The sequence below is a fragment of the Poecilia reticulata genome, chromosome 6 (genome assembly GCF_904066995.2).
Source record: "Poecilia reticulata chromosome 6, P_reticulata-male-v2, whole genome shotgun sequence".
In the NCBI taxonomy this organism is placed as follows: domain Eukaryota; kingdom Metazoa; phylum Chordata; class Actinopteri; order Cyprinodontiformes; family Poeciliidae; genus Poecilia; species Poecilia reticulata.
In genome coordinates this window covers 13768901-13794065 of record NC_088835.1, presented here as the reverse complement: position 1 = coordinate 13794065, position 25165 = coordinate 13768901, and the positions used below count along the sequence as shown (strand labels likewise).

Genomic DNA, 25165 nt, shown 5'->3' with positions numbered 1-25165 from the left:
ATCAGTTAATGAGCTAGCCATTTTTTTTCCTTTAGGAAGGATCAAATATCCCCTATCCAAAATAAATACTCAATTTTCAACATTTTTCACCTCTTCACTTTTCATATCTGTATACTTAGTCACAATACTAAGTAAATTGTCAAAATTATACAAGTAAGTAAGACAATTTGCTCAAACCAATGGGAAAGTTTAGAAAATGAGTCATTTGAGACTTTTTCCTTTGTCTCTAGCTGTTAGCAAGAATCCTAAATTTCCTGTTAATTCAAGCTGCAACTGTTGCTGTCTACTGCGGGTAAGATACTGACTGCTCAAAACTATTCAAGAAAGCCACATTTATTATCCACTAAACAGAAGTAGTGTGTCTCAGTAAGGTAGGTTTTTGAGATCACTACAGTTTACAAAAAGTCTAAATAACTGAGGAGACTTTAAATGTAGTAAGTGAAGGTAATAATTGGAGCTTTGACTTAAATGAACCACAACTGATTAGGCTGCAAAGAGGTAAATATCCACCTTTTAGGCCTCTTGCCACATATAAGTACATCATTAGTTCCTCTCCTAGGCAAGCCGTTGGTTGAAGATTTGCTGCTGAGCCAGTTGGGGCTCCTGGTAGATCTGTCCCAACATCTCATGCATCATGCAGAGCAGAGGACAGCCAAGGCTCAGCAGCTCAAACAGGAATATATAGTCCTGTGAGTAGCTCCTGACGTGGGATCCCACAGCTGTGACAGACTCATACACACTTCCCAACAGTTGTTGAGGCAACACACACACAGCCCGACCAGCACGCCTCGGCCAGCTCAGACCGCGCTTAATCAAGGAAACCAGGGTACCTGCGGGTTGGACGGCGCCTGTGGCTGAACAGATCCCGCTGTCCACAGACGAGGGCTTCAGGTGGCTTAGGTTTTCCTGTAAAAATCCAGATAAAAATGCAAAAAAAATTAGCGCACATGCCCCCTACTTAAAGTAGTAAAATATTAGTTTTTATTTTTTCCTTCTCAATTTCCAGTTATGTTTGCGAAATAAGATTAGTGGAAAAATCTTTACTAACTTTGTAAATCTATATAATAAGAATTTTAATTGTTTTGTTTGATCTTCTTAAGAATTTTGCACTTAATTGATAATGTTATATATTTATATTACCAACAACTTATTTTCTGCTCTTAAATCACCATAAAACATGAAGCAAAAGTTACTCGAAAAGCTGTCTTACCGTTGTTCTTCTGAACCTGCCCCAGCTGGTGCTGTATTGACGCTGGGCATAGTGAATCTTGCAATAAAACTTTCCTGTAATGAAATAACAAAAGACATTAAAAACAAACTTTTTTTATAAAAAAAAAAGGTCTGTAGGTTTTTTTTTTTACAAATACTCCTTATTTTGATAATCAGCTATGTTGACTCAGACGTACTCTCCTGTGAATCAAACGTGTGTCCACCCAGACGGAGGGTGCAGTTACAGACGTCGCAGCGGAAACACTCGCGATGGAAGAAGTAGCCTTCAGCGCTGAGCCTCTCCATCACGTATACCCGTTTGGAGCAGAAGTGGCAGATGTCGCTGCCACCGAGTACAGGAGGGAAATCTTTACGCACCACACACTGAGGAGGAAAAGACCAGGCAAAAGGTGAAGTAGTAAGAAAAATGCTCTATTGAGAAGTTGCTTGGTGTTTCTTCTCCAGAAACCTTTAGAAAATGAAAATGAATATTTAAAAACTCTGTTTCATATGTCAAATGTCAAAAACAAGAGCTATATGGGGGGAAAAAAGAACTTTGAAGGAATTCAATTAGTCAAAAAGGTTAAAATATACATCAGTACTAAGTGAGTAAAGAAGCACAGCACACCCACAGCTGATAAAAAAACAAACAAAAAAAACACAAATACAAACAAGTCACTACAAATTTAAAATTAGTTGTAATTTTAATCTTAACTTTTTAGGCCAGAAGTATTTTGCAATTCTTTGAATACATGGAGACATCTTGAAAGGAAGGTTTAGTGTCAGAAGACTATTTGACAAACACACACAACCAGAGTGAAAAGGTATGAAAAGTCAAAATGAAATAGAAAAAAGAAATAAAAATACATGAATGTTGTACGTAGTAAAGCCAGAGTCCAAGGCAGATTTGCACTGTTCTCAACTTCAGATATGTGCAGCTTCTTGAGCTCTTAATTAACTGCATCTCTGGTTTACCTCGCAAAAAGAAAGTTAAAATTCGGGCTTTGAGGTATGCAAGAAAACCTTTGCAATAAATGCTTGCATTTGTTTAGACTGTTAAAACCATGTGTACACTCATGCAACGCCCCGTATTCCTAGCTTTTAAATTCCCTGGTCAGAAAACTGAGGTTGAGAAATATTTGTTAGCACTCCAAATTTTCACAAATCACGTTAGTATCAAGTCTGGATTAGTCTTTTAACCATTTACATGCATCTTACCGGTGCGGCATTGGGCCTGTGGTCTGTCTCATAAAGGACGGCCAGTTTCTGAGCTTTAGCATCTATTGCTGATGATACCTTTCCAACTACTCGCTAATATTTTTACAAAGAAGAAAGAAAAGACAAATGGAAGTGGAAAAAACTGAATTTATCAAAGGAAATAATGATGTGCTGTTGAATTGTGTTTGGACTTGGGTTTAGGACTTGTACCTCTTTACTGTAACTAGGAGCTCCAGAGGGACAGCTCTCAGAGCGAACAATTGATTTTGGATTATTTCTTCTGGTGTGTTCACCATCACAGGCTGCAGTGCACTAAATGAACACCACACGGTAAAACTTCTGTAAGGCATCGTATACTACATGATCAGAAATATTGGTAAACTACCAGTATTTATGGATTCAAAAATCAGGCATTAAAGTGGTTTAAAATTTTGAAGTAAACTGCGTTTTGAAATATTTTAAATAGAAATTATTGAATGTAAAACTAAATAGGAACACATGGCTGATTTAAGCCAAAACTATTGTATTTATCTAATAAATGTTTAGGAAACAAAAGCATTTATGTAAAATAACCAAGAAACTTGGTACCTTAGTGGGATCCTTCTCAGCTAGTTTTAAACCCGATCCATGAACCCTCTGCTGCTCATTTTCCACATTTTTTATCCTCTCGAGATTAGTGAAGGCGTTCTGACTTTTACCGATGCAAGACGAAGAGACAGAAGAACACGTTTTGTTGCTAGATGTGAACATATCAGAACGAAAAGAAGAGTTTTGCTCAGTTTTCTCAGATTCAGAGCAGGACAGAAGAGAAGAGGTCACTTTAGGTTCAGAGGTGAAACAGGTCTGAGCGACGGGATCTGGAACAGGGTGGACCGCAGGGAACATGGTGGAGGTTTTAGATAGTGACAGAGGATGAAGAGGAGGAGGAGGAGGAGGAGATGGTGTGGAAGGACAGGAGGAGGTAGATGACTCCACCTACAGAGGCAAAGAAAGATGGATATTACAGACCAAGGAGAACATCAATAACTTGTTCATATAATGTAAATTTAACTATCAACACTTTCAGTCCATCGCTACACTTAAAGGATTTCGGAAAAAAATAAATATTTTATTTTAATTATTTGGGGAAAACTTCAAAATGTCTATAAGTTAGAGCACAATCTTGAACTCTATGCAGGAGTAAGCGTATTAAAATTAACTTGCTGTCTGGAAAATGTTTTCCTTATTTCCCTGCTTTTGATACATTTGTCTGCCAAAGCAGTTATTTATTTTGATATTTGTATTTTCCTGCATTTATTGTTGATGTTAACATTCTCCTCCACAGCCATGCACTTTAATTTTAGAGAGTGTAAAAAAAATGCAGAAACGGTCAAAGTAGTCATGCTTTTTTAGGGATTATTTGAATACCAGCATCTGATCTAATACAGAACCTGTGAAACAGGCAGAGGAGCAGGTGGTTTGTTGGACCCATGAAACATGGTGGACAGGAGGACGGCTCTCTCTTTTATACTCCTGCGTGAAAATTCTCTAGTCGACAACTTCTGGGTTTTAGTCTAAGGGGAAAGTAGGAGGTAATCAAAGCAGGAAGAAATAAAGAGTGAGATAGTGCATAACATGTATTTTAAAGGTGGGACTAAATTCACCTTCTGCTCAGAGGCATCGCATGACGGATCAGAGTCCGAAGCGGACAGATCAGACACACAGGTAGGACGGTTTTGGGAGTCTTCTGTGTTTGGGGTGTATTTTGTGTGACAAAGTTCAGAGCCAGGACCACTTACAGGGATCTGAAAGTGCAAGGGCGATGGAGAACGACTTTGGCTGTTCTGATCAAAATACGAATTATTAGAAGAGAGGAAACTGGTCTGCTGAGAAACAGAACTGGGATTCTCCAGCAACCGAAGGTAGATCGAAGGCTGGAAACAGGAGGATGAGGAGGGGACAGACAGGGGGACAAAGGATGAGTTCACAGAAGTTAATTACAGGAAGATGGGAGACGTTTGGAGACAATACCTGCCATTTGGGACGAGATGGAGGAAGAGGAGAAAGAGATTGGATATATTTGGGTTTAGCAAAACGGGGGTTTTCTTCTTCCTCCTCCTCCTCATCATCTGAAGATGGAGAGGTGGTGGAAGGAGATAAAGGAGGAGAAAAAGAAGGACTAGATGGGTCCTTGGACTGTTTCAAGGATAGAAAAGCAATAAAAATGTTATGAAAGGTAGAATAAAGGAAACATTACTAGAGACCAAAACTAACACAAAAAAAGAAATATAGGTGCTAAAGTTAGATGTCATTAACTATATTGATAAAAATTTGCACAAATTAAACACAAATGGTTAGGAAAATCATTTTATGTGAAAGCAGAATTACATGAAAGTTAAAGAAGCCAGTTACCCTTCGCTCCAAAAGTTCAAATTTCTACCAAGTAAAATTTGTTTGACCTTGTTTTTCAACTAAGGCCCATCATTAATTGTTTTACAATTTAGAAAGACTTGGTCTGGTTGCCAACATAACAGACTTTGTGTGTGTGTTAACAAAGATAACACACTAGTTCTTTGGCTATAAATGTTTGCCTGGCACTTTTGTTCCAGTTTTGTTGTTTCATATCTGAATAATCCTGACCTCTAATGTTATTCTCACCTTGGTGTGCACCTTTGCCGTTGAGGAGTTCTCCTCAAACTTGGCCAGCAGCTGAGTTGCCATGGAGCGGACCTTGTTCTCCCGCAGCTCTCCGTCCTCACCAGCAGGTGGCGCACTATGGCAGGACAACTGAGGCCAAAGAGAAGAGTCAGATTCAGAGCGGAGCTGGCTGATTAGTTGCTTTGTTAACCTAAACCCTTCGAGTTTCACTAGTGCTTTAAGAGTTTTCCAGATGAATACCTCTGTGAGGTAGCCGCTTCCTTTCCGTCTCCGTTTGTTAACAGAATCATCCTCTGCTTTCTTCTCATCCTAGAGGAGCCCACATTACAGATGAACTTACAGATGGACTCATACATCTTGTACTTAAATAATCATAATTTTTAAAAAAAAGGCATACCACCCATTGACTGGATTACTTCAAAAATAACTTTACTGTCTTTTAGGAAAATGGATGCTAAACTTTAAAAAGAGATTGCACTGAGACTGTATTGCACAACTTCTCTACCTATGGCTTCTCTAATCAAATGCTGAGATTTGAAGGAGTAAATATAGATCCAATGGAAAACTGCTACACTGAAATGTAAACATTTTTACCCTGGGTATCCTCTTCCTGGGCTGAGGCAAGTTCAGCACTTTGTGGTTGGATTTAGGTGGATATTCTTCACCATTTTCCTCTGGCTCCTTGGGGACTTTAGAATGAACAAACAGCAATTATTGGTCATCAGTTTCTGTCCTGACAAAACTGAATAAGCAGTTTGAAATCACAAGATAAGGGAACCATTAATGTTGCAAGAGAAGCTGTGACTAAAGTAAAAGTCCCACAATATATAAAACATAATACTATGATACGCACACATTCAAAGCGCGCGAAAGGGTGAATCTAGTGTGAGGTGCGATACCAACACAGGCCATTTATACCAGTACTAGTTAATTGCCTGAATTGTTTTTGTAAAATTGTAAAATTTATTATTAAAACATATAAAGGGGAGACATTAAATGTAAATAAAAATGCAATTAATTGCGCTAAAATCTTTAGCTATTTAAAATCTATATTACTAATTAATCAAAATTAATGCAATGAAGTCCCAGCCCTAGTTTTGACAGAATGTTTCCCTTTACTCGATTATTTTACTGCGGTTCAAGTCTCTGGAGTAAAATACTGTCTGATTACGTGGAGAAGGGTGAAACTTTCACTCAGCAACTGCCGACAACTACTGCAAGACTGTTTAGTATAATTTGGTGACTTTATAACAGGTAGATGTCTGAAGAAATGGGACAGTTGAAGTCAGCAAGGGTATTTTCAAAAGAACAGATAGCAATATTGCTGAAGTGGCAGTTTTTAGAGGCGGCGTCTGAATTCTTACTGAACATTTGAGAGTAAACTAAACATTTACAGTGAAAATTATTTGAAAATAATCTTTAAAAAAAAACAAAAAAAAAAACATGCAAACCTTATTCATGTCCTAATATACCCAACCAACCACCTCAATAATCTGGGAGTAACATCCTACCAAACGGACTGTGAGAATGCTCATTTACAGTCTGTAATTTTTCCTGGCTTTCACAGGTCTGAATTACAGGGGCGACTCAGAAGTCTGCTGAACATTTAGAGCTACATTATGAAAGCTGAGGCCGAGGCAGTCGCCAGCAGTGGTGGAGCGAGCAGAGAGGAAGGCCTCTGGAGTTACACGGATGTGACCGGATAGGCTTCCGCAGACATAGCATGCATACCAGTATGGTTTCTGGCAGGGACCAACTTGACCACAGTTGTGTAACATGCAACTGAAGCCTGTGTGGCAGATAGAAAGGAAAACGTGCTCACAGTCCTTCAGGCCCTAAAGTGTTTCGATAAGGTGCTGTATTTGTCATTTAGCGCCGGCTAGATAGGAACGTCTACCGTTCAACAGAAAAAAGGAGAACAAGCTGGAGCAAATTTTTCTCTAAGTCAACAGGATTTGATTTCCTCCTCAGACACAAGACTTAAAAATTCAGTTATTTTTAAACTAGTGTTGGGAAAGAAGTTGAACGTTTCTGAAATCTTTTGTAAATAGTTTGAAATTGCCTTAGTAAAATTTGCCTCAAACATTTCAAGACGATTGTCCTAACGTCTCTGGAAAAACTTTCATGAATCAGCACACAACTGTTACAAAAACAGACCATTGTTGTTCAGCGATGACTTCCTGAAGGCCTCAAAGAATTTGGAGAGGTAGAGGACCATCAGCAGCTTGTCTGGTTCAGCTCTGGCAGCCATCTCCTTTCCTGTAGTCACTGGCTGGATGCTGAACTCGCGCTCAGCCACGTCAAACGCCAGCTGGTTGTTCCTCGCCGCATCCTCCTCATTCAGGGTGTCAAAGTCACTGAAACAGGCGGATTATGAGATCAAATGTTAGATTTGTTTATATCCAATTTGGATTTTGAATTTATCGAAGAGACCCAATTAGCTTCGAGCTTTTATTCATGTAAAGAAGCAATTTTCTTAGCTCTTAGAGAATAACAGACCCAACAAACAAGAGATGTCTTGGATCAAGTCAGCCTGTTTATGACTGAGACTTATTTCCAATATGATCTGAACAGAGAATTTGTTTCGTTTGAAATAAAAGTCCAGAACACTAAATAGGGTTTGCAGTTCGTTTCATAAAGGATGGGTATCATCCTGAACATTCAAACAGACCTTGAACCACAGCTCATCATTTCCACACGTGCTTCCTGAATGTGCCGAGTGTCCATTTGTGTGCATCCTTACATGAGTTCAGGCCTCTGCCGGTGAATGAGGGCACACAGGGCTAGACCGTCCCTCCAGGATGACGTGAGGTTGGTGACATCCACTCCTTTGTATCCCCGAGTTTGATTCTGACACCAGGTTAGGAGTCGACTAGGTCGCACCTCAGATTCTGCAAGAAAGAAATAACATGTTGGTGCATACAGTTAAAGAAGGAACAACATTTTCATAGCAGAAAACGTCCCTGTTTCGCTTTCCCCAGTGTGTTTTATTTTTGTCCGGACTGGAAAGTTTTCTGAAATGGTGTCGACGCTGTAATGTTCAAACTGTGTGTTCTTTTGGACTTGAGCCAAGCGAGCTGGTCCACTTTCTGAAGCTAAAGCAAGACTAACCTTGGCAGTAGAGCAGAAACTTATCCCGATATGTCCTACTTAGAAAACAACCAGAACTTGCACACTTTCATGCAATTTGATAAGCCAAACAAGCTTTCCATCCCATATCAGGATTTGTTTACAGAGGAGGTGGCTCCGTCATTAATGTAGAGTGTGAAAATCTAAAGACTTTTGCTTATTGTAACAGTTTAAGCAGGAACAATGATGTGCTTACTTGTTGTTGCAGTAGTGTACAGACAAAAGTAGAAAAAAAAATAATTTACCAATAATAAAATTATGAATAAAAGACATTCTGAAGCGCTAAGATATCCCATAACTATAAAATAAATGCCATTTCCAGTCACTGATACTGGATGGTTTCTAGTGACAGCAGGGGATGAATACGTCATTTAGGTCAGGTTGGTTATCTGCTGGTTACTTTCCAATTGACCACATCAATCTGCCATAAGTCCAGTTACTTTAGAATGACGTCAGATTATCCTGAAGTAGGTTGCTCTTACAGGGAGTTTTCAGAAAGTTTTTTTTTTTAATCAGACAGCTTGTGCTGTGAGGTCTGTGGATACGTTTGTGTTCAAGAACCTGAGATTTACAACGTCTCCTGTTCTCAATTAATATCCATGTAAGTGATCCAACTTCTCTTTCTGGAGGCTCCGCTCACAATGAGCCCTTACTTGTCAGGACAGGCCCTTGAACAGTTTTCAAATCGGTACCAAAGCACATCACGCCAGCACACGTCTGTGAAAGGCATCAGTTCTGACCCTCATATGAGTGTAATGTTATCCGGCAGTATTGTCTGACGAGGTGCGCCAAGCCTGTGACTCAGACAAAGGTAACGTTTCAGCTGAAAGAGGGCTGGGGAAACTTTCACTCTAATGTTCATTATTTTCCCCAACACAATGTAAAAAGTTAGTCAGACTTTTCACTCAGATATTAATTAAATATAAACACAAAGCAAAGAGGCGCCGATCGTAAACATTAGATAGAACGTGAAGTCAACATGTCAAAGGTTGCCAGTGACTAACTTCATGAATTAGCTTCCAGGACTGATGCAGACAGTCCATCCAATAATAAACCTTAGAGATGATGTTGTGAAGTCAAACATTTGTCCAGAGGTACATCACTCTGAGTGACTAACGTTCCAGACTCATTCAAACCTTAAATCACCCTGAAATGTTTATTGATATTCACAACATTTAATAAAGTACAGAGCTGCCACGTCTGATTTGGATGAATTTGTTTCCAAATCTGAAATTCTGACCCCTTTGTTCACTTTTTTTTTTCTACAATACAAACACACTTTACATTTTTATTTTTTCCATTTCATCCTCAATTTTTCCTCTCAGAATGCTGAAATTTTCCAAGTTTCTGACAACAGAGAATGGGGAGGAACCAAAAAAAAAAGAAAAACTTTCCAGTATCTTAAGAAAACCCCAATTCCTTGAAATCAAACATTTAAAAAAGTAGCTTGGCTAATAAATGCATTTTTTATATTATTTTTAGGAATGTTTACCTTTTCTAGGCAGGTTAACTGGGCTTCGTGACAACCCTCCTTTTTCAACCAGACCCGATTGACCATCAATGAATAAGTGACGTACCTGAAAGAAACATATAGGCATGGGTGAAAAAATATTTCTAGTTTAAAAACCAAATTTAAACACATATTTGAACCACTTCAGTGATTTAAGGCAGACCCAATAAGCTAATATTTTTACAATAGCTGAACAAAAGCCTACTCTGTAAAGAATCTCTTTAAAAAAGATGTGAAATCAAAGTTCCTTTTAACAGCTTTCATTTTTAACACAAGCATTTCCATGCTACAACATAGTTGGTCACTTCTTTGTGTTTTCATCTGGAAATACAGAGGAATGGGAGATTTGATCTCGGTTTGTGGCGATTGTTGCTGAGCTCAGCTAAAACATGTCCAATCTTGCTAATAGATAAGGAGGCTATTACTTTCTGCTTGGGGGGAAGAAGTTCCTTTGAATACAACTCTGGAAAATAATCACCAACCTGGTGTGGACGTACACAGCTGGAGTTCAGGTTCGGGTAACGGGTAGCAGGATCGATCGTATACTGTTCAAAGTTTTTACTGATGTTTTCCGGTGTGGTCTGAGGCAGCAGACGATAAATGCTCTCCCTGATGGAGAAGGGTGACACGTTTTAAACACAGCATGTTAGTCGTTTATTTGTACCTATCCAAATAAGATGGCTCAAATACTATGTCCTTTCTTAATACGAAATAAGAATCTCAGAAAGACAAGATTTCATATTCAAAGCTTTGGATTCTTATCCACCAGAAGAAGTCACATGCTGACTAAGCAACTCCACAAGAATTAAACTAGATATACTAGACAGACTACACATGTATCGTGTCATTTTAACGTCACTGTATGTCCTTACTCAACAGAGTGATAAAACTACACTAATTTCAATCTGCGGGAAGCGACACATCCTCACCTCTCTGCCAGAATCTCCAAGGAGCTCTTTCCCTGTGCCCAGCCCCTCACCATCCAAGCAGTGTCGAAGGCAGCCAGAAAGCCTCGAGCACAACCAGTACCCATCGGCCAGAAAGGCTGCAATAAAAAAAAAAAAACATGGTGTCAAAGAAGAAGAAAAAGGACAATAATTATTTCTGCCCTGACAAAACGCACACCCAAAAGCAAAAACAGTGTCTCTTACCTCGAGAAGACTGTCTCCCACCAGCGCAACCAGGAGCTCATGTCCATGTTTCTCCCTAATCAGGGCGGCGTTCTCTGATGCGTACATGCAGGTAAAGTCAAACATGGCCACGTCTGGCTGCCCATAGTGATTGATGGCGTAGTCCAGCGACGGCAGCTGGTAGTTGGTGCCAAAGTCCGCAGCCTCACGAGCGTACGACAGCAACGCTTCCTGGTTAACGTTGTCAGAATTCAGCAGTCGCTCCGTTTCTATGTAGTCCTGGAACAAGAAGAGGAGCCCTAAAACTTCAGGTAAATATTTTAAAAATACTACACAAGTACATAAACCGTTTTCAAAAATAGCCTATTTATAATATTTAGCTGCTACAGGCTAATTCATGGAGCTTTTCTTTCAACGGAAAACATTTCTCATCTGATTTGTTTGTGTAAAGAGTGTTAAATGCAATCCTTGCATGAGTGTCATAATGAAAAAAAGCTATGGCGCCGTTATAGGTCAGCCATGTGGCCTCTGACGCCTGTGCTGTGTGCGTGGGTTTTGACCCAGCAGTCGGAGGGAGATTTCACTCGACACCAACAGCCAATGTAAGATGAGAGGGAGACCACTGGGGGCTCAGCAGCGCAGCACTTCAGCACCTGCGTATGTGCTTGGATAATGCATATGGGAAAAGTTTGTATTACGGATTAGTTCCAAAACTGCATGATAAGAATTTGTGTTATTAACAAAAGGTTTTCAAATAACAACTGCAAGCTTACTCTGAAAACATTTGTCATGATCTCTTCCATGCAAGGAACGGTTTTTTTTTTTTATATGCTGTGAGAGAAATGGAATAAAGGTGAGAGGTGTAATGCTTTAATTAGAGCCCTGTGTATCATCATCGGCTGTGCAGTGCCATCACTCACTACACTGGTCAGCACACAAACCTTTCTGTGTTCCCACAAGGCCATCTGACTCCTAGCTTTGGGACTTCCCTTTAAATGTTGTGATTTTCTGGTCCGTAAAAGGATGTCATTAGAAAACTATACTTTTTTATGAAAAAAAAATATATATAATAATAATAATAATAATAGAACAAAGCAGAATAGACAAGCTTAATTCACTCTTAACACTAAAGGTTGCAAAACAAACTTTAAGGCATATTACACCAGTGATACTTTTGGAATAAAGCTGCATGACATAAAACAATGAGCTGCCCGTTTGCTTAAACAGTGAGCTCCTACCAGTGCTGTCGGTGTGCCACCACTTAACAGGAAGAAATTAAGATATTTATATACCACATTCTCCTCTAATCCCTTTGAAAATTATACAAGAAGCTAAAGAAAACAAAACAACAAAAAATAAATAAAAAAACTCAACCACAGCTGGGCAGAAACATGTCAAATTATTATCCACAAACACTTAGTTAGGAGGCACTTTGCAGGAGTTACACAACTAATGTACCCACTCAAAACATTAAAAAGAAACGCATGTTCCTTTGAAACATAAGTTTCAAAAGAGCTTGTGTTTTATAAACAATAATATTACTTGTTATTAATTTGGTGTTAAGAGTTGAGTGGGTTTTTAATGAACTGCCATGAAATATAGATCAAATTTTTACTTTTGTGTTGTGTTTTTTCTGTACCATTTCCCTAAAAGCTATTAGCTATTTTTTGTCCCACAAAAACTGGGAATTTAGGCTAATTTTAGCTTATGCACTAATTTTAACATACTGAATGGAGTAAGTCCATGTTACTCAACATGCTTGTGGCTCTCCACATGCTACTGAGTACACTATAGCTTACTTTAGCATTGATGCTAATTTGGTTTCAACCAGCAGGCACACTTTGGCGGGCCCCATTTAAATTTCTAAAGAAATGTTCTAGTTGTCACTTATCATGGATGGATGGATTTACTGTAGAATAACTTATTAATAGAATTTCAATTGTCCATTCTTTTAAATATCATAGCCTTTTTAATCCATTTTCATAAAATTTGTAGAATATTTTTGATTCAAACTGTTTTGTCACTGGCAGAAACAGCCGGTAAAGATAGCTTAAATATTATTAGTGATGCATCAACACAATAGATTACTGTTAGCTAAACTCACATTTATGATGACCCCTTTGTCCAACAGGCTCTGCTTCTTTGCAGTCATCACAAAGTAGTGGGTGTTGTCCTTGTAGTAAACAATGTTTTCCAAATCAATTCCTAGAAATTAGAGCGTGTTGTTTAACACATCCCTTTAGAGCTGCAGATCATCCATAACATTTGACACATTTACACAATTTACCAGTCTCCTCTTTAAGTTCCAGAAAAAATTTCTGGTTAAAGATGAAGGCGACGCCGCTGATTTCCTCGACTTTAGCTTCTGCTGTGGTGTTCCTGTTGACAAAGTTGGCCGTTATAGCGATTGCCAACTTTCCTCTGAACTCCTTGCGACTGAAACCTGCCAAGAAGGGATTAGGAATTAAAGGGGGAAGGATGCAAATTCATATTTGTTATGAATTAACACATGCATAACCAGACAGGAAGCTAAAAGCAAATAATAAAGGTTTACAGTAGCCTGAAAAGGCACCTTTAGAAAGCAACTTATCATGAGCAAGAACTGGTTATTACTTTATAAGTATGGTACAGCCCCATTCAATAAATTATAATATTAATAGAAGGTTCATTTCAGTAACTCCATCCTCAAGTGAAAAGCATTCTATAACTCAATTTGATAAAGACTGATGTTTACCACCTTTATTTCAAATGTTCATTGAAACATGACATTTAATATTTGAATATTACATAGACCAACAAAAATATACTTTAAAAACAGAGAATTGTAGGTTTATTGAAAAGTGTTTAATGTCAGCTTAAAAGTTATTTTCAAAATAAACTTTTAATCTGACAAGAAACTCATCAGGACATTCTCTTCTAATGTATTGAATGTGACTATAAACGGCCAAAGTTATTCACATACCCCTCTAAATCACTGAATTTTATGTTTTCTAATCATTTCCAAGGCCAGCATGTGGAAAAGTCACAAAAACCTAGATGTGCAGATTGCTTCTGCAAATATTGGGAAAAGAATGAGTTGCTTGCAGGAAGTCTAGTCAAATCAAAATAATTGGATTTTGGCAGTTGCCAGGATACTGGCATTTGCCTGACCACAACGTGCTGCGTTGTGGTGTGGAGCTGATTATGTAGGGGTGTTTTTCTGGACTTGATCTAAGCGCCATAGTTCAAGTTAAAGCAACTCGTAATGCTTCTGCATACCAAGACATTTTGGACAATATTACTATCCAAACTTTTGAAGGACTGGTCTGTGGACTGCACCTTCCAGTTCCAAGTCATTACACACCAGTGTAAAATAATGTCCATAAACATCTCAAAAGGTTTTCACAAATCTCTGACCTCAACCCAACTGATCACTATTAGGGATGAATTAGAGCACAAATTGTGAGCCTTGTCCAAGATTGCCCTCATAAATTTGTTTCTGGAAAAAATTGGCCAAATACTCCCAAAGATAAAGTCGTACACTTTGAGGAAAGATTTCCTACAAAAATTGAAGCTACTAAAACTGCAAAGGGTGATCAGACATCATATTAAGCCTTAGAACGGGTCAAGTTTATGTGTGAAGGAAGACATGCACATACTTTTGCCAATATGACTGTATATTTAGAATACAGATTCTTGAACAAACAAGCACTTATTTATTATTCTTGGACAGAAAGGTAACAGCTCTCATCCAGTTCATGAACCTTCACACACAACCACATAAAAACACATTTAGTTGAAACTATGTCAACAGGAAATGCCTCAGTGCTAGAACGAGCTTCCTCAATGTGGGTCAGTAGCAAAACTTTCTTTGTCTCTCATGTTGAACCGATTGTCAGCACTTACTCCCCCACAATGCTTCACAGTTCTGAGTTGAGGTCAACCCTCACCCTCTAATGTGCTTCTGCGACCGTCTGCACCGATCACCACATCAAAGTCAAAGTCAGAGACTGGATGATTGGAGGGCCGGAGTTCTGCTCGCCAACCAGGACCTAAGAAAAAAAAAAAAAAAAAAAAAAAGAGATTAATGGAATATTTAGAATAAAATCTGAGTTAAAATAAGTTGTTTTCCATTCCTGTCTTAATAGAGCAAGCAACCTTTATTGTCCCGCAAATGGGAAATTCAGGTGTAGCAACAGATATAAAGGTTCACACACAATAAGTTCTTAGTATAAAAAAAAATACATAAAAAAGTAAGATTAGCAAAAACAAGTGCTGCTGTTTTAAAGTAAATGCCCTAAATTTGCTTGCTTACGTTTTGCCTGATATAGGCCGGCTTTTTAAAAAAGTCTCTAAAATTCTTCTGTTGTGTTCTTTGGAGAGCTAAAACATGACCGTCTCTTAGGAATTGCTTTGGAAAACAGAGCAGAGTCTATCAATAGCTTTATTTTCCACTCTGCCAGAACTTATCTGTTCACTTCAACATATGTGACATCAAGGGAGCTTTCCTTATATAGCCGACATGTGCAAGCAAGTGCCATCATGTCACTGCTGGTCACGACCCTTTTAAACAAGGATAACCCTGTTTATACATTCACTGGTCTGTTCCTGTACTTGTTGAGAACTTGCTTTAGAGACCAATCTGACATTCTTAACTTAATTTGGAGGTGTGAAACTACTCTCTTAAGAGTGGATTCTCAAAAGATTTGCACCCAAGACCTTCATGGAATAAACTTGCTTTCTTCTCCCAAAAACAAACAAAAAAGTGTCATCTCATAGAACTGCACAGAGAAGGTAACATCCAACGCAGATGACTCACAGTCTTCCGTCTGCTGCTCCGGAGGCTCCAGAAGTTTTACAAACTCCACATTGACGTGAATCTCCACTCCCAGGATCAGGCTCACTTTCAGCAGCATCAGCTGCAGCTGGCGGATACCTGAAGAGGGAGCAAACGGTGCTTTGAAAAAGGGTTGTTCAGTCAGTCACATTACAGCCACAAGCGCCAATGTACTTTAGTGGGATCGTATGTCTTTTGCCAACACAGAAAAGTATGAAATTGTTAAGAGGAGTGAAACATCGTTTCTTTTTTTAAATAAATACAATATGAAAAGTGTGGCCTGGATTTGTATTTGGCCATTTTTACATTGTAACCATTAATAAAACCCTGTGCTGCCTGCTGCTCTCAGAAGTCTGGCTATGTATAATTTAATCTCAATATTAATACAGCTGCTCTGAGCAGCATGAGAGGTTTGTTAAAGAATACAAATAAGGATGCATTGTCTTGAAAACATAAGAACGCAGCAGATGGGTTGAAGATGGAGAAGGGCTTTAACTCTATCTGAAGCCCTACCAAGATATGGCCATTCAAATAAACATGTAAGGAGAGCATTTATCATAAAAGCTCATTATAGGCACATGATAACTTTGATGGAGCAGCAGGAATTAACACAACAAAGATATCCATTGTTGAAATTAATCCAGAAAATCCTTCAGTTGCAGTTTGCCATGAATTCTGTAGGGGACACGGCAAATATGTAGAAAAAGATGCTCCACAATTTTTTTTTGTATTTCATGCAAGCACTATGTGGCTGAAACCGCACGCAGCAAATAATCCTGCACACGCCGTTCCCATAGTGTAGCATGGTGGTGGCAGCATCATGGTGTGGGGAATCTTTTTTATCTCATCAGAGCAGACTGTTAGCTTGGTGGAGCTAAATACAGGCCTGCGATGATGCGCTGTGGCTCAAAATCTGCTGTTTTCAGGAACAAACACAGTTTTTCCCTTAAAAGAAGTCAGAGGTAAACCTGCTGTCATATTCTCAACCAAGGATAATAATATACAACAGTTGCTGCAGATAAGGGCAGCAATACTGATGAAAAAATTAAAAAAATTAGACCTGGAAGATAAGAGACACAAATACATCATCTACTAACTACAGGACAAACATACAGAGAGATAAACTTTTTATGAGACTCAGCTAGAAGTCTACTGCCTTGATAGTGATTATACACCCACAGTAAAAACAAATCCTTTTCCTGTTGTTGACATCCAGTCAGCTTTTTGTTCTTTACGACTTACTTAAAGACAGCTCTATTTTTGGAATTGAAATCACGCAACAAAAAGAGAGAACACTCACTGATGTGGTCGATGGCGCCGGCGCAGAACTTTCCGTAGAACTTCTTGGCCCCAAGGGCCCTGAGGTCATGAATGGTGTAGGGCCAGAGGTGGAGCACGTTGTTCCTAGAGAAGGTATCCCTCTTCTCGATCACAACCACTTTGCAGCCGAGCAGGGCCAACTCGATGGCCGTTCGCAGACCGCAGGGGCCGCCACCGATGATCAGACACTGGGAGTAACAGAAGGTATGAAATGAGTGAGGATGAGATGCAGTCTGTGCAGCTAGGATGTTCTGTTTGATGATGGTGTGTAAATACTTAATGCAGTGCAGTCATATTTGTTAGAACATTTTTCTTTTGTCCCCCTAAAAACATACAGCGCAAGTAGGTCCTCACCATCAATGTGGATTAGAGGTTTTGCTCCCCATCACATAGAATGAGGAACAGAGGCAATACTAAAGAAAAGTTTGGCATTTTGTAATGTTAAACTGTAGTGCTTAGCAAGTGTTTTGAGGAGAATGATCTGATGCATTCTACTCCCCCCTTGCATGTAACGCAACCAAATATGGAGACGATCAAGTTGCAGGGAATAAAGAATGCTGTCCTCTCATTTGGATTTTACATTTTGTTTCAGAGAACATGGTTCGCCCAGCTCCATGGTCACCGTTCTTCATCTCCAAATAGCCGTTTCTCCAGAAAAAATGTCTGGAATAATAGCTGAGTTGTTATTTCTGGCTAGCCCTCTACCCAGCCCTTCTGTGTTAATCTCCCTTCTGCAAGTCTCTGGCCTGTTCCCCCCCACCCCTCACTTAAAGTCTTATCTCTTCCTTGAAGATATAAAGTCTTTCCAATACAACGTCAAAAGTGCTGCCTAAACATGCCTACATACATGGTCAAACAACAACACAGCACTTGAAATGCCAAATTTGAGAGCTTAGTTTCCAAACTGTGTTTTGAGCCTTGTTAAAAGTTATGCAGTACAGTTCAACCGGCAAATATTTCACTGCTTTGTCTGTTTGTACCATAAACCAGTGTTTCCTGCTCTTGTCGCTTGGGGCTAATTGCCCTGCACGCTCCAACCCTGCAAGACTTGATGCTAAGTTGTTGAGGTTATTAATTCCTTTGAGCCAGGTGTGTTGAATCAGGAAAACATTTAAAACATTAAAAAAAACATTGTGACCTGCGGATCAGGACCCAGAAGCTCTGCTGTAACCAACCTATTTGGCGCAAAATACCAAGATGATCGAAGAGTTATTAAGTGAAAACTGGGGATAAGTGTCTAAAGTAGTCTAAAGAACTTCAATACAATCTTTCATCCGCAAACAAGCCTGCCTTTACTTTTTCAAATGCAGAAAGGACAGGAGGTCGCTGACCAGTTTTCAGCTTTTATTTTGCAAACTTCATTGAGACTGATGTTTCAACAGCATCTGTATCTTCTGATGGACTCCATGAAGACTCCATAGAATATTGCACTATAAAGCTGAACACTGATCAACACCTGATTTCAGCCTGATTACATATTGATTGGGTATGACATTGCTATGATTGACCCTTTCTGGGCATGAATATGTTTGATCACGGGGTCACATTGCACATTACTTATTAATAAGTTACTTCTTTGCAGGCCGCAAGCTTCTATCAAAGACTACTACCAAAATGGGGCATCTTTTAAAGAAAAAAATATGCAAGTTATCTCTGTTACATAAGCTTGTTCAAGTGCTTAATTTTACGTGGTTTGCATTACCCATTGCAAATATTTGTTGTTGGTTTTTTTTCATCATTTTTTGTCTGCAGCAAAGGGGATACATATAACGAAACTAGGACATCTTCAACAACTGGGAATACTGGTGGATCAGTTTGCTGTGATTAGTCACATCTCTGTTCACATGTTTGTTTAACCCTTTTGAATGGGTTAACATCAAGAAGGGTTATTTTTTTTCTAATTTTACCTTCCAAAAACCAAAAACACAGTCAAAGAGCCCAAACAAGTAATTTGACAAAACCTTTTGAAATAAAATTTAAGTTTTTAAGAATTTCTCGGCAACATGCTCCTACCCTTGTTCCTTGGCAGGCTTTATTCTGGTTGTACACTTTCTGCTGTGCCCGTTTGTCTAATTTTGTCCACAAGGCCTTGACTTTCCAGGAGCTGACTGCTGCCTTCAAGGAGCTGAAGAAGTTGCCATGGTCCAAAGGATCCAGCTCCATCTGTCTGCAGAGGATGCTGAAGGCCTGCAGGGTTCCTTTACATGTGGACGCCTGGACAAAGTTCTCAAAGAGCTGGCTGGCCTGAGCCGTCCGCTCATCCTCCGTCTCGCCCATCTGCTCTGATTGCAACAGAGTCCCAGCTTCTTAAAAACTTTGCCTCCTCCGTCCCTTTGTGACTCGTCCAGAGTTTCTCTTGTTCCCCACTGCTAGAACTGAAGTTTTAGCTGCTGTATCATTTCGCGGTTAAATGTCTCTGGAACAAGAAGAAGAAAACAAATCATCAGAGAGCATACAAGGCAAGTAGCATTGTTGTGTAGATTAAGATTGTTAAGAATTGAGAACTTGTGTCTGCTGCTTAGTACATTTATAACTTGGAATGTTGATAAAAGTCAAAAGCAAAACTTTCTGATAATTTTACTTACAAAATGCAGCTAACCAATCCCTAGGATTTACTGCTACAGTTTTGAACTTTAGTTGTAGAAAGATCCAAACAAAAATAATAACCAATTGTGAAAAATATATTTTATTCTAAATATCTTTTTAAATATATAAACATTTATTAAAAAGGATTTTACTAAACTAATTTTTCTGTTAGTAAAAATCCTTTTTCTGAGCCAAGGTTCGTGGCTCACAATTACAAACCTTCAACTATCCAATGTTTTGCTGCTTTGACCAACTTTATATCCCAACTTCTTCACCTGACATCAACAAACCCGCTGCTTTAAAACAGTAACTATTGTCAACATATCTTCCTCTGGAACTAAGAAATGTTTTTCTTCTGCAGCTCCACTGAATGCCTGACAGGATTAGGACAGATTTATGCTCTTGGTGGAGATCAGCTGAGCGGTCATGGGAGAAGCTCAAGCAATAGTACAGAAAGAAATAATCATTTTCACAGTCACACAGCTACAATTATACACCAGTGGCAAATTGTCGATGCACTAAATATAGAGATTCAGATAATACTAACTGTTCCCTTAGAAGACTAGGTGCTTTGTTTCTTCAAGGAAAAACAGTTTAATTCTCACAAACACATGAGAGATTTTCATTTCCCCAATCTACCATAAATATTTTCCTGATTCTTATCCTTTGTGCCTAACTAAGTCATCTATGTAACAAACTGGCAAACACTCACGTTACACCCTTTTTATGTAATTTCAGCTGCAAAATTATGGCTTTACAAATCACAAATATATAAAATCAATACAAAAAGCACAAGGTGCATTTCTTAAAAAGTATTTTAAAGAACAGAGTCTGAAAATTCAAGCATTACTTAATGTCCAGTTTCTATTTCCCCAAACTTATCCAGACATGGAAACTGATAAAAGCAAACTTAATATTTTCCTCAGGCTTTTCAGACTGGGAACCTGTAATAAGGGACTATTTTCCGCTCCCAAACTCCACCCAACAACAGGCATGAATTATCCACAGCCAGAGTCAAACATTTCCTGAATGACGTCTCACTCGGAGGTGAGCACCAGGTCACATTTGCTGGAAGCCTCTTGGCATTATTTTTTTACGCTCGTGGAAGCTGCTTCACAGCACGAGCGTAGAGAAGCCAAGTTTCTCTCAGATAACACTGCTGGTAATCTCGACTTGTGATTATGAAGAATGTCCAAGGTTCCCTTGTGGTAGATTGTGCGTGCAGAATGAAAACAACACCTGGTTGGTTCTTTTATTCTGCAGCAATCAGAGAGCGACCTACACTTTCTCAAAGTCCCTGACTGGCCCAGGGGGGCTCTCAGGTCTCAGCTTCCTAACAGTTTGGCAGCACACAGCAGCGTCTCGGTTACTATTACTCTCTTTACAAAGTGACACGCCTCAGACCTTTTATGTAAGTCCAAGCCCTGCCAAGACAAAAAGCTTCCACATCTTTCCTCTTTGTATTCCCAAACGCGGACTGAAATTTGTTTCCTAGCATTCAATTCTGGTGTGAGAGCTCAGGGACATGCCACCCTATCTGGCCATCTCTGATAATCAGGCTTAATAAAAGTAACCGTAATCAACCAGTCTATGTAGAAAAAAAAAAGAAATATGTGCATTTAGAGGTGAGAAGGGTATGGGAAAGAGCACAATCTTGGGAGCTTTTTTTGTTTATGTTTCAACAACTGGGAGGGTGTGCACTGGGGGTTTTCAACAGGAAGTGGTTTAATGTATTATCTTCTTCCACATTTGTTGGTGCATCACATTCTCTTCACTGTAGTCTGAGTCAGGGACCAACTAAATATAATTATGCCTGGGTCCATTGTGCATTTTCTGCATGAAAATAAGAGCCTTTGGAGTCATTAGGAGTAAGTGACCTACTTTTGGAGGAACGCGTTACCTTGGAAAGGCGATAATACTTTGAGGGAATTGTTTAGTGTATCAGTTAAAAATAATTTCAGCCAATTTAATGAGGCTAAATGCCAACATACTGGAATATCCATTTAGCTTATACAGGTCCTTCTCAAAAATGAGCATATTGTGATAAAGTTCATTATTTTCCATAATGTAATGATAAAAATTAAACTGTAATATATTTTAGATTCATTGCACACCAACTGAAATATTTCAGGTCTTTTATTGTTTTAATATAGATAATTTTGGCATACAGCTCATGAAAACCCAAAATCCCCGTCTCAAAAAATTAGCATATTTCATCCGACCAATAAAAGAAATGTGTTTTAATACCAAAAAGTCAACCTTCAAATAACTATGTTCAGTTATGCACTCAATACTTGGTCAGGAATCCTTTTGCAGCCTTCAAGGCGGCGTGGCATGGAGGCAATCAGCCTGTGGCACTGCTGAGGTGTTATGGAGGCCCAGGATGCTTCGATTGCAGCCTTGAGCTCATCCAGAGTTTTGGGTCTTGCGTCTCTCAACTTTCTCTTCACAATATCCCACAGATTCTCTATGGGGTTCAGGTCAGGAGAGTTGGCAGGCAAATTGAGCACAGTAATACCATGGTCAGTAATACCAGTGGTTTTGACACTGCGAGCAGGTGCCAGGTCGCGCTGAAGAATGAAATCTTCATCTTCATAAAGCTTTTCAGCAGATGGAAGCATTAAGTGCTCCAAAACTTCCTGATAGCTGCTGCATTGAACCTGCCCTTGATAAAACACAGTGGACCAACACCAGCAGCGGACATGGCTCCTCAGACCATCACTGACTGTGGGTTCTTGACACTGGCCTTCTGGCATTTTGGCATTTCCTTCTCCCCAGTCTTCCTCCAGACTCTGGAACCTTGATTTCCAAATGACATGCAAAATTTGCTTTCATCCGAAAAAAGTACTTTGGACCACTGAGCAACAGTTCAGTGCTGCTTCTCTGTAGCCCAGGTCAGGTGCTTTCTGGTTCAAAAGTGGCTTGACCTGGGGAATGCAGCACCTGTAGCCCATTTCCTACACACGCCTGTGCACGGTGGCTCTGGATGTTTCTACTCCAGACTCAGTCCACTGCTTCCCCCAAGGTCTGGAATCGGCCCTTCACAATCTTCCTCTGGTCACCTTGTTTCGTTGTGCAGCGTTTTCTGCCACACTTTTTCCTTCCCACAGAGGTGCCTTGATACAGCACTCTGTAAATAGCCTATTCGTTCAGAAATTTCTTTCTGTGTCTTACCCTCTTGCTTTAGGGTGTCAATGATGGCCTTCTGGACAGCAGTCAGGTCAGCAGTCTTACCCATGATTGCAGTTTTGAGTAATGAACCAGGCTGGGAGTTTTTAAAAACCTCAGGAATCTTTTGCAGGTGTTTAGAGTTACTTTGTTGATTCAGATGATCAGGTTAACTGCTCGTTCAGAGAACCATACATGATATGCAAATTTTTTGAGACAGGGATTTTGGGTTTTCATGAGCTGTATGCCAAAATCATCTTCATTAAAACAATAAAAGACCTGAAATATTTCAGTTGGTGTGCAATGAATCTAAAATATAAGACAGTTTAATTTTTATTGTTACATTATGGAAAATAATGAACTTCATCACAATATGCTAATTTTTTGAGAAGGACCTGTATAGCAAATGACTTTCTAATTTGAAAGCAAAAAAATAAACAAATAAATCAATGGTAATCAGTGTAATTCATTCCAACAGGTGATCAACAGTTCAAGTATTGGATGTGTTGCCAGTGCAAAATATTTAAGTGCATTGAAACTGAAAACTTTCACGATTTCCAGTCCAACAAGTAGTGCTTTGTTTGATTTACCATTTGGCTTTGAATTTGGTAAAATAAAAACACACACAAAAAAAAAGTCTTATGCATCATATTTCTTGAAAATGTTTTTATAAAAACAAGTTTCTCCGTCACATAACTTTTACTTTATATTTCAGATATTCAGATCAAACTAATATTAGTATTAGAGAACATAATTTAAGAAAATACAAAAAGCACTTTTTCCATTATGATTTCAGTTATTATGGCCCCGAGTGTCCTTTATATTTACATAGAGCATACAGATAGCTTTTTTCCTCAAATTAAATCATAAAAACAATGTTGCATTTGATTTTAAAATATATTTTGATGATCTGAACGGAATGGATAAAGACACAAACAAGAAGAAGGTCTAAGTGGGTGGAGGTATTTTGAAGTAGGCCACTTTGTGTCACTAATGCAGGCCAATTACCAAGTGTTCAGCTGCTATGCAATATCAGGAAAGAAAATATTGACATCATTTGTGGATATATATTTATACATAGCATGTTAGGAATACCAAAAGGTATCAGGTGTCACTGCGTGCATAGAAGGAGGTTTGCATATTGCAGCTTGCACGTTAAGCCTCTTTAAAATAGGGCAAAACAGCCACCAATTTCCACAAGCATCACATGCTTTTCAGCATTTAAGGGTATTTAAGAGCTCCATGTCCATATGTTAGGCAAGAAGAAACAGTTTTTTCAAATAAATGTCCCTACAATGTCTTAAGGATACTTTCAAGAAAGATAAATGTCCCGATGCACAAGGAAACCTTAAAGCAGCTTTAAGGACATCAGAAATGAGGTTGTTAAAGATGCAATCTGTCAGGTTTTATAGATCAGAGACCAGTTTCAGAAAGGCCAAGGCACAAACAACTGAAGCGTAGAAGTGACAAATAGAGCAGGAAAATTGTGTCCTTGGATCACAAACAAAGAGATAATTCACTCGTAATGACTCCACAATTTAATAGATTTTTTTACAACATGGGAAACTGCCAGAAACAAGGTGTGAACTGTAACACTTCTCTCATTTAATGCTACAAGTAACATTCAACACAACGCCAGCGAACATGTTGACAATCTGCCAAAGCAGAGATAATGTACAGGTATGGCCCTGTAATTTCTGTATGGTGGAAAACAGTCTAAAAGTTTTAATGGGAGTTTAACCTTTAAAAACTAAATACACCATAAAAGCAGAGTAGTATCTTTGTTTTCCACCCTTTACACTGATGTCCACATTGGAAGATCAAACATTGAATGAGAAGAGAAAAGTCTAGATTGCTGGCATAAAAACTATAATGATGTAATAGCACTTTGTTTATGAGCCAAATAATCAACATGTTATATCAAAAAAGGGAAGAAGCAGGCTAGCATTAGCATACCTTTTGAGTAAACTCAGCAAAATCCAAAGATTGCCAACAGAGAAAGATGCACATGAACCAAAAACTGGCTGTATGTGACAAGCAAATTCTTTAGAACTTAATAATAAAGCTGATATGTTGTTAGAAAAACATTAAGCTAAATACTAATCCCTTTAAATGTCTTTATTTTTTCTATTGTGCTTTTAAAAATGTAAAAATAGAAAAGGGTAATCATTATATAGATATCTTCATCATAATTACAATCTCTATTTAAGGACAGAATCTAATTTCTTGCCCCCAATCATTTTAGATTCTTTTTTTTTCTATTTTGGCTCTTATTACTATATTATGAATGAGCTGCTGTTGTTCTACATATTGGTCACAAATTCAGAATTGATTGCACAAACAGAAAAAAACATTCAGCTTAACTAACAACATTTAGTAAACATTACAGATTTCACATAGTATGGCACTCGGTTGAAATGATTAATGATTTTCATTATAGGT

The 25165-nt window shown here is 38.7% G+C and overlaps 1 protein-coding gene across 11 annotated transcripts in view; it reads right to left on the bottom strand.

The window, feature by feature from the left end:
• Positions 1-25165, bottom strand: part of mical2b (microtubule associated monooxygenase, calponin and LIM domain containing 2b) — a 46411-nt gene that overhangs the window by 11614 nt on the left and 9632 nt on the right. For 4 of the 11 annotated variants that reach the window (XM_008411709.3, XM_008411707.3, XM_008411708.3 and 1 more), the window contains exons 2-25: positions 18983-19385; positions 16950-17157; positions 15632-15748; positions 14763-14864; positions 13121-13276; positions 12938-13038; positions 10855-11112; positions 10633-10748; positions 10186-10312; positions 9686-9770; positions 7808-7955; positions 7222-7421; positions 5659-5753; positions 5305-5373; positions 5065-5193; positions 4438-4602; positions 4071-4340; positions 3858-3980; positions 3016-3402; positions 2638-2739; positions 2428-2520; positions 1407-1593; positions 1211-1284; positions 831-906 (exon numbers count right to left, since the gene is read on the bottom strand). In XM_008411709.3, the coding sequence (XP_008409931.2) occupies positions 831-906; positions 1211-1284; positions 1407-1593; positions 2428-2520; positions 2638-2739; positions 3016-3402; positions 3858-3980; positions 4071-4340; positions 4438-4602; positions 5065-5193; positions 5305-5373; positions 5659-5753; positions 7222-7421; positions 7808-7955; positions 9686-9770; positions 10186-10312; positions 10633-10748; positions 10855-11112; positions 12938-13038; positions 13121-13276; positions 14763-14864; positions 15632-15748; positions 16950-17157; positions 18983-19246 (3652 nt within the window). In that variant the 5' untranslated portion in view covers positions 19247-19385. Of the gene's footprint in view, positions 1-830; positions 907-1210; positions 1285-1406; positions 1594-2427; positions 2521-2637; positions 2740-3015; positions 3403-3857; positions 3981-4070; positions 4341-4437; positions 4603-5064; positions 5194-5304; positions 5374-5658; positions 5754-7221; positions 7422-7807; positions 7956-9685; positions 9771-10185; positions 10313-10632; positions 10749-10854; positions 11113-12937; positions 13039-13120; positions 13277-14762; positions 14865-15631; positions 15749-16949; positions 17158-18982; positions 19386-25165 lie in introns of those variants that run through there. The other 7 variants (XM_081607993.1, XM_081607994.1, XM_008411711.3 and 4 more) reach the window with 7 other exon arrangements.